This window comes from Eurytemora carolleeae, unplaced genomic scaffold, assembly GCF_000591075.1.
Source record: "Eurytemora carolleeae unplaced genomic scaffold, Eaff_2.0 scaffold159, whole genome shotgun sequence".
Taxonomy (NCBI): domain Eukaryota; kingdom Metazoa; phylum Arthropoda; class Copepoda; order Calanoida; family Temoridae; genus Eurytemora; species Eurytemora carolleeae.
The window spans coordinates 45420-55740 of record NW_019396151.1 but is presented as its reverse complement, the minus strand read 5'-3'; the positions used below and the strand labels follow the sequence as shown (position 1 = coordinate 55740).

At 31.6% G+C, this 10321-nt stretch overlaps 1 protein-coding gene across 1 annotated transcript in view; it reads left to right on the top strand.

The window, feature by feature from the left end:
* Nucleotides 1–884: 884 nt before the first annotated feature.
* The window catches only part of LOC111696562 (metallothionein expression activator), a 37644-nt gene continuing 28207 nt past the window's right edge, over nucleotides 885–10321 (top strand). The window contains exon 1 of the mRNA XM_023466196.1: nucleotides 885–1103. Within this exon, the coding sequence (XP_023321964.1) occupies nucleotides 1059–1103 (45 nt within the window). The 5' untranslated portion in view covers nucleotides 885–1058. The remainder of the gene's footprint in view (nucleotides 1104–10321) is intronic.

Below are 10321 nucleotides of genomic sequence, written 5' to 3'. Positions count from 1 at the left end.
AAATATAGTAGGGAGGATGGGATGGAGATATGTGGGGGCGGGGGATCAGAGGAAGAGAGGGTAAAAATTACACCTAATGAGGCAAGGGGGTCGGGTTAATATGAATAAAAGGATAATATAATTGAAAATGAAAGATAGGAAACAGAAAAGTAAAAGGATGAGGAGGAGTGCAAAAAGAAATGAAAGGATGGAGAACTAAAAAATCAGCAAAGAATCGGAGACAATCTGGAGACATGAAGTTATGTAAATATCAGATTAAAAGGATTGAGAATAAATTTTAAAAAATTGTTCAAAAACTGGATTCAGGGACTCAAGACATGCTTCCAGATTTACCTCCAAAGAGCACCATGTCCGATTCACCCTTTAAACCTTTAGCTGAGAAACAAATAAGAAGATCTGTTTTCTAATCGGATTAGTTTCATAAATTCTGACTAAATTTTTCTTTGTATCTGCTGCGCAAATTTACAAGGAATTTTATTGAGAACCCACAATTGGAAATAATCCATTTTCAGATTTTCAGAGAGAAAAACGTGGATATTTCTGCTCAGACGAGTGTATGGTTGTGAATCGGGCATGTTCTTTATTCTGATATAAACTTGTCACTTGAAGGGGTTGATAAACCCTTGTCACTTGAAGGGGTTTGATATACCGTTGCTTTTAAGGGGTTGATATACCCTTGTCCTTTGAAGGAGTTTGATATACCCTTGTAACTTGAAGGGGTTGATATACCCTTGTAACTTGAANGGGGTGGCGCTGTATGTTTACCGAAGAACTAGAGTAAGACGGTGTTCTGTGCTTTAATCTGCGGTTTATCTATCTATCTATCCTCGACTTATCCGGAGATATGAACGATGCACTAGTCTAACTCAGTTACAAGTTGAACCTAGAGGTGTGAAGATATACGCGGTATACGCCTACAGTGAGAACCAAAAATAATAAAACTGGTGATTTTTAATTTTATCATAACTTATGTGGATTTACATGCGAAAAGTGAAATGACGACCTGAATCGCGAGAAATGGAGTTGAAAGTTGCGATTCAATCAAATCGAGCGGAGATATGAGCGCTATTGTAGATGTACAACATGACGTACAATTTCACGATGTAAGTTAACAAAAATCAGTTTTTAGCAAAGAGTAATTTTTCTAAATGTACTTTAAAAGTATTGATTATAATTATTCAGTAAAATAAGAATAAGATTCTAAAAATGTCACATTTTAAGCATATTGTGACCTAATCTAAGGATTTGTGTCAAATTGTCTAGTCGCTGCAACATCTGTTCAACCTAATAACACTAACCATTGATATTTCAAACTTTGACTTTACAGAATTTATTGTAATGAAAGGATAAACGACATCAGGTTGCAAAGAAATAATGATTGAAAAATTAGAGTTTAAGGCAAATGTTCAGTTTCTAAAATATGAAATAAATTGAATTGAATCAATTCTTCAGATTTCAACTTTATTAAGCATTTAAAGTATAACAATCATTTTAGGACTTTTATTTTGAAGTGAACATGATTTTTCTTTGATAATTTTATGATAATTATGATAATTTTATAAGAGATCGATAGAAAAGTAAACAAAAGAAATTAAAACATTTTCAAAAAAAATTCTAAATTAAAATAGAATTATAACACAGAGTAAAGATTTTAAACGAAATCCCTGGAATATTTTTATGGGAATATTTTTATGGGAATATTTTTATGAATTCCATTTACCACTTAAACATTGAAACACAATCATACAAAATGCAGTAAATACAGCCAGAGACTGATTTCATCGTATTTTGGACCAAAGACTGATTTAATTGATATACCGTAGACCAAAGAATGAACTGATTTAACATGGACCAGAGAATGAATTGATTTAACATGGACCAGAGAATGAATTGATTTAACATGGACCAAAGAATGAATTGATTTAACATGGACCAGAGAATGAATTGATTTAACATGGACCAGAGAATGAATTGATTTAACATGGACCAAAGAATGAATTGATTTAACATGGACCAGAGATTGAATTGATTTAACATGGACCAGAGAATGAATTGATTTAACGTAGACCAGAGAATGAATTGATTTAACACATGTTAATTTAAGCTTAATTGTATTTTCACATGGGTGTTGTTTTTTCCGGTATAAGATAAGAAGCCATTTTCAGTCGCGTGACGAAAATCATTAAAATCTTAAAGATTTAATGAATATGAAAGGGGTGAATACTCGAAAATAAATGAATTATCAAATTTATAATGAATAGATATCAATTAACCTAATAAATGGATAACTATCTAAATGATAAATTATCAATTTATTGATTTATTTTCAGTTAAAAAAATTAGATAATAAAGAAATACATTTAAGCCACCTCATGTTTATTTTATGTTATTAAAATGCAAATAGTGTAACGAAAAGCTTGAAAACCAATTAATTAAGTAAAATGGGTCTGAGTTCACTGCACATTTGCTGTGTTTTATGTCCATTGGACTTGAGTCTCACAATTATGAAATTATCAATTTCAAAAAAAAATCTGATTCATACTTGATCCAAGACAGCATTTAAGGTATTGTTGTGAATCAAGAATTCCCATTTTTGCAGGGAGGGACGCTTAGAGTCCCTTTAAAGGGATGGATAATGAGTAAATAAAAATGAATAAATGAAACTGAATAAATAAAAATAAATAAATTTTTAAACCTCTTCGTAAACACAGTCTCTTTAAACCTCTTCGTAAACCTCTCTTTAAACCTCTTTTTAAAACAATAAAATTTCCAAAGCGACCATTTATATCCAAATATAACACTTGTAAAAATCCAAGTTTACAACTTATTTTAAGGCTTAACAGATAAGACCCCGTATGTTTGTCGAATTAAGAGTTGCGACTTAAATATATTACTCTGGTTTAAACTGTTAGAAACTAGTTTTGGTTTTGCAACCATTTAATGGAGTTCACTTAATCTTAATTTCAGAATTTTCAGATTTCCAGCAATGATAGGTTTTATGGCCAAGGGCCTGTTTTAATCATTCAGTTTTTTATTTGGCTTGTATCCTGTTTGTATCCAATAAACGTTGAAACGGCTGAACCAATCGGGCCCATATTTGTTTGTGGTGATTTGCATGACTGAACGAAATTAAAAACTTTCTTTAATCCATCAATGTAATTAGAACAAAATCTGCGAAAATCATAGTATGATATTGTACAAAAATTGGTGACTTTTTAAAAGCTAAATTGACAATTGTTCATTTCCAAATATTAGAAAATATAAGAGTAGGATATGTGAATTAACTAATAATGAGCAAAAATTATGAAAATGTTTACTCCTTGTTTACTCCTTGTTTATTCTTGTTTACCTCTTGTTTCTTCCTTGTTTATTCCTTGTTTCCTCCTTGTTTATTCCTTGTTTATTCCTTGTTTCCTCCTTGTTTATTCCTTGTTTACTCCTTGCTTCCTCCTTGTTTACTCGTTGTTTACTCCGTGTTTCCTCCTTGTTTCCTCCTTGTTTCCTCCTTGTTTACTCCTTGTTTACTCCTTGTTTACTCCTTGTTTATTCCTTGTTTCCTCCTTGTTTACTCGTTGTTTACTCCTTGTTTACTCCTTGTTTACTCGTTTTTTACTCGTTGTTTCCTCCTTGTTTCCTCCTTGTTTACTTCTTGTTTACTCCTTGTTACGGATTTAAGTTTAAACGTCTCAATCCTTTGCGTGCAAAGAGGTGTACTTTATAAAGACCTGTTTAGAAGTAGTAAATATTCCCCCCCCCCCCTCCCTCCTAACCTAATAAACTAGAGAAGTTATAACATCAATTATGCCATTAACCCTTCCCTCTTTAACATCGTTATTTATACCTCACTTTTCAACACTCCTCCCCCACTCCCCCCCCCTTACTCTTCATAATTTCCCCTCTCCCCGTCTTTTCCCCTTCCTCATCGGTCCTCTCATTTCGTCTATCCCCCCCCCACATAATTCTCTCCGCCCAGATTATTCCAATTCCCATAATTTCCCCTTACCCGAAATACCTTTTCCATCTTATGTTTTAAAATTACTTTTAAAGAAATTACAATTTTTATGATTATATTAGATCCTTGCTAAGCTGTCGTAGCTCGTAAAAAATAGGTTCTCTGCAAGTAATTATTTGCATATTTGACGAGATATTGTTTATAAATAACTCGTCAGAGAACTTAGGAGAACTCCCAAAACGTCTAAGCCGATTGCCCCCAACTTTATATGGAAGGAAAGTTTTAAGCTGTACAAAATGGAAAAATGTAGAATGGAAAAAGACGACATATACGATTTTTGAAAATCCACCAAGAAATTTTAACATTTTGATGAAATAATGGCGATCTAAAACTTAATGCTTGAAAAAGCTTTACATTTTTTCTTGAAAAGGAGTGCGAAGAAGTACTAAGTAGACACTCTAAAGACTGAAAGAGATAACCTTTCTTTGATTCTTCCTAATCCCATTGACCAAATCTGCGAAATATTTAGCTAACTATTTGGCGAATTATTTAGCAAACTATTTGGCGAAATATTTAGTTTGTTTAACTTGACCAATATATATTTCCCATAAACATTCCATTGACCGCGATAAAATAAATTAGAGGATTGGCACGTTGATATATAAGGATTTAAAAACGTCATTTAATAATAGGAATTGCAAGTGATACAACATGACATGAGTTATCAGTATGCAAAATCTGAAAAACCCAAACCATGATTATATTAAGTTTAATCCTAAATGACAAATGCTCTTATAAATCTAAAATGGCGGACATTATTTTGGCGGGGTTTCTTCCAGTTCCCCGCATTTCTGAGTTTGTATACAGTGTACACAGTGGGCCGCTATAATGTTTAGTGATTAAGCTATAAAACAGCGGGCAAGTAGAAATGACCGGTCTTCGAATGTTTTGGAAAAATGCCAAATTTAAAAATTTTAAAACGTGAAATTAATTTAATGATGTTTGCTTGGGAATTCGTAGGAATAAAGAAAATGAACACGGGAATTCTTTTCAGTCGTCTTTAACTGACGCGGCATCTTTTAAAACTATATTTTCATTCCGAAATCTAGATTTATCTATTCAACACACACAGCATTCTGAAGTCTACACAGCTCTAAATTGTTGCATCCACTTGTGTGACTGGGCCAAACTTACTTTTGGTTAACTAACTCCCTTATCATACTGTTCTGTATACTACCTCATACTTTTACGCTCTTTTTAAGCTTCTAGAATATTCCTGTCCGTCTTTTCAAAATTCATATTTTTTCATATTTTTATAAACTACAAAGCAGGAGATAATATTAATAAAAAATCACAATTTTCTACGTAGTTGGGACCCGCCTAACCAGAGTAGGTTGTTTTGATTGGTTGGCCCATTACAAGCGAATGAGAATTGTAAATAAATACATGGGAGTAACTGCAGTGTACATTTTAACATAATAATAATGATAAATCAGGAAACAGGTAAGGAGGTGGTGAGGAAGTAAAAGGGAAATGGCTGTAGTAAACACCAACTCCATAACAAGTTCTTGAAACGTATCTATCCAAGTTCAACCCGTCCGCTATCAAAGTAAACCAGGACACAACCCACCTGGCTCTAAATGCCACACAGGGACACAAGCGTAGATATCCAACAAGCTATCAATTCAGTGCTCTAAATGCCACACAAGGACACAAGTCTAGCTATTAACAAGCTATGTATATCGATCCCAAATGATGGGGACGAATCAACCTGGTTATATCATCACAGGATTTCAGGATTACTCTTTCGCAGTAAACAGTAGGGAGTTACTCTATAAACTAACTTAAATATCTCATGTTACAAGTTAACATGAATTGACGAAATTACAATTCATACGTCGTTATCTATTTCACATGATTAAGACAATCATGTTATGTGTTTACCGCACAGTTAAAGGTTTTATAAATGTATTTATAAGATTAACAAGAATAGATATAACGTAGTTAAGCTATCTCCATAGCGTAATTTAAGTAGATTACATGATTTAATCTAATCCTGATACGTATTCAATTGAAACGCAGTTTTAATGAATAATGTCATTATGTATAAGTCTACAACGTACATTTTTAATATTGTACAACGTACTGCAGATTTACAGAATATCATGTTTACATCCCTTTTTTTGACACCCTGTGCTTGATGCATATTGGTAGAAGAATTTTAAATGATACAATAATAGACAATTTTCACCTCCCCCCCCCTTAATTTTCATATGAAAATGATTTGGATTAAATATAGGTATAATTCAAATTCTTGAATTCCTTCCTTTTCACAATCATGAGCTATCACAATAAAAATATGATCGCAAATTTTTAAAGGTATTTAAGCACTTTAAAATGTCACGTTGGAATGTCTTAAGTTTTTTTTTCAATATATTCTCGTGAAATTTGGTAAGTGCAGTCCCCCCCCCTGCCCCCCGTTCTATTAGTAAAGATCTTCCGTGTGTTGCATGCAAGTTCAGTTCTTAATTAAATCTCTGGTTTTTCATATCAACACTTTCATTCCTCTGATTGACCAGCGACCGTGACTTTGGCATTAACAGGTTAAAACGAGGGTTAATTTGTTACCGTATTAAAGGGTTGAAAAGGAGTTTAATTTGCTTTAATAGATGTAATATAGAAGAGAAAAAGAGACAATAAATCTTGATAAAAACCTCCAGATCAGCCCATAGGAAATATAGGACACCAGATAATTAACTACTGATGAATTTGAATGAAAATAAATGAGTATGAATGAATATGAATAATTATGAATGAATATGAATGAATATGAATGAATATGAATGAATATGAATGAATATGAATTAATATGAATGAATATGAATGAATATGAATTAATATGAATTAATATGAATGAATATGAATGAATATGAATGAATATGAATGAATATGAATGAATATGAATGAATATGAATGAATATGAATGAATATGAATGAATATAAATAGATATATTTTAACTTATTTTTTCTTCTATACTTTTCTTATATTTTTAGGTAAGTAAAGATGCTAGTGGTACTGTATACATAATACGTTTTGTTGTGTAGAAAATTTAAAACTCTAGGAACCGACATTCTTTTTTTATTTAAATGAGAGTTATTGATTAAAAGATAAGAAAAAGTAAAATTATAAAAATTATAATAAATATCATGCATTTAACCAACCACAAGTAGTTTGGGACAGGGATTTTTTTGTAAACTTAATTTTAGGGACAAAATTCAAATTTTCTTGTTTTATTTCAATAAGAAAAACTTATTTAAAGTGTGAATTATTAATTTAAGAATTGTTTCAACGGGGTTATTTTCTCATCAAACGCTTGATTACCTATCCCGATTTAAAGGGTGAAAATGAAATTAACTCCTAAATGTTTACTTAAATACATTTATTTCTTTTCACCCAACTGATTATCTAATACATCTGCTAAACATACCCTTTAAACTTTTGCTTTATATTGAGCCTAACTTTAAAAATTTAAATTCCTGTTTGGCATTTTTGGAATATTAACCATTGAATTTAGAGTATAAAAATTTACAAAATTTGCTGGATTTAGAAAATGAGCACATAAACATTCTATCTATCTAAAAATTGATAATTTATGAATATATTGGGTTCTTTTATAAAAATGACTGTAGTTATCTATCTTTGTTTAAAAATCCTTGGTTGTAACAAGATGAAGACGATAAGACGAGGGAATGCAAGATATGCCGCGGCAAACAGCGCAGGAAACAGACAGGAACGAACGTCTATGAATATTTCTATATGAAGAAGACATTACGTATTTTTAGACAATGGACATAATAGGGTTCAGGGCCAGAGTTAGATGTTAAGGGACTGTGTACGTAGTTTTAGGTAACTTGTCCGATTCACAGTTTTGGTCTCATTTAGAATGAACAAAATTACCGTGTTTTTCTAAGCATTTATTATTTTCAAATGTTGTTTCTCTGAAAAAGTGAGATTCGCATTTATGATGAAGAGACAATGTTGGAAATTGTCAAAATTTAATGTTAGAAAAACGACGACATCTTCCTTATTTGTAATCAAGTAATGATATGAAATGGTATCTTTGTGAATCAGGCAATCTCTTTTATTCTTTTACTGTGGTATCACTTGAAATAATCTCTGTTGTTTATTAATGAATAATCAGGGGTTTCTAGAATCTAGATAGCTAGTTGAAAATTGTAAAAAAAAGGTAATTTTGCGTTCTTAACAAACGTCAATTAAGAATTAAAATTTACTCTGAATTCCTCCCCCCCTACATATCTCTTTGAAGGTATAGTTATTTATATGTAGACCTGCGGTCAATTTTTCATAAATATGAATGAAGTAGCGGGGACCAGTAGACAATATCTACTCTAACATCTCAACTAGAGAACTATTAGTCCCACATTCTTTATACATAGAGTCGTAGCTGTATAAACCGACCTATAAAAAAGGAACCGAAGGTTTTTCTGCCTAATTTTTAAAATTTGTTAATTGGTCATTATTTTGGTTCTACGAGTTACAATGTACAGTAGCTACTAGAAGGAAATAGAACAAAGGTCGTCTTTCTTTCATGCTCTTTTATTTTGAAAGGATTTTGTTGTAGCTCACAATTTCTAAAAGTATGCCCTAAAGACATTTTTTATAAAACATGTCAGTTCTAACAAATACAACATCCTTTGTTGTATTTCTTTGTTACCACTGTATGATGAATTTATAAACGAATAGATGAATTGATAAATGAATAGATGAATTGATAAATGAATAGATGAATTAATAAATGAATAGATGAATAGATAAATGAATAGATGCATGATAAATGAATAGATGAATTGATAAATGAATAGATGAATTAATAAATGAATATATGAATGAATAGATGAATTGATAAATGAAAAGATGTATGAATACATGAATAAATGCATGATAAATGAATAGATGAATTGATAAATAAAAAGATGAATGAATTTGTATAAATGAACGCGTTAGACGTTTGACAACTTTGGCAAATTGGTTCAATAAAACTGTAAAAAATGGTTTCCACAAAGATTTTTATGGTTCTTTCAACACAATTGTTATGGATAACCAGGCATTCTACAGCTGGAAGATTTATTTTTTAACTTCAATGCAGAGGGTTAAAAACGCGAGGGGGGGGGGAAAGTGATGAATGATCTATGGAATAGAATGAGGAAGAGGGCATAAAGTAAATAAAAGAGATGAATGGAAACAATGAATATAGTACGCAAACGAATAATGAATATGAAAAGAGAACATTAATTGAAAGTAGAGATAAGGGAAAGAGAAGGGAAGAGAAAATGGAAAGATAAGGGGGAGAGAAGGGAGGAGAGTTGGGGGGAAAAGAAATGGGAGAGAAGGGGGAGTGAATGGAAGAGAAGGAGGACGGAAGGGGAGGGAAGTGGAGAAAGAATGGAAAGAGAAGAAAGAGAGAAGGGAGAAATAATGAAAAGAAAAGGGAGAGAGAAGGGGGAGAGAAAATTATTTAATAAGATAAAATGCACAAGATGGAAGGAGAAAATTATTTAATAAGATAAAATGCACAAGATGGAAGGAGAAAAAAGGGGAAGGCAAATAAAGAGAATTAAAGATGTTGACTAACGGAGCCAATTGTTACCCTTGTAACGTTAATAGAGCTAAAAGAGAGGAGATAAGAGTGGGGGGGGGGAGGAAAAACAAAAAATCTTGGAAACTTTAACGAGTATAGAAAGAGACGTCTGAATTGAGAAACTAACGATTCATGGGAAGACATCTAAAAGATTTATTAGAGTTTTCTAATTTTTTATCCATTTTTGTTTAAATGTTAATTTTTCAAAGATACCACTGGCGTAATTTCTAGTCCAATATCTTTATTGTTACTGCAGAAATAAATCACTTTCACAGAGAATTGAAAAACAACAAATTCTAAGTTAGAAAAATGAGAATACTTCATTAATGCCTTGATTAGACATCCCATTCTATAAATGATTGGCCACATAAAATTAAGTCTATAGCCTGTTATATATAGTCTATAGCCTGTTACATATAGTTTATAGCCTGTTACATATAGTTTATAGCATGTAATATACAGTCTATAGCCTGTTATATATAGTCTATAGCCTGTTATATATAGTCTATAGCCTGTTATATATATAGTCTATAGGCTGTTACATATAGTTTATAGCCTGTTTTATATAGTCTATAGCCTGTTATATATAGTCTATAGCCTGCTATATATAGTCTATAGGCTGTTATATATAGTTTATAGCCTGTTATATATAGTCTATAGCCTGTTATATATAGTTTATAGCTTGTTATATATAGTCTATAGCCTGTTA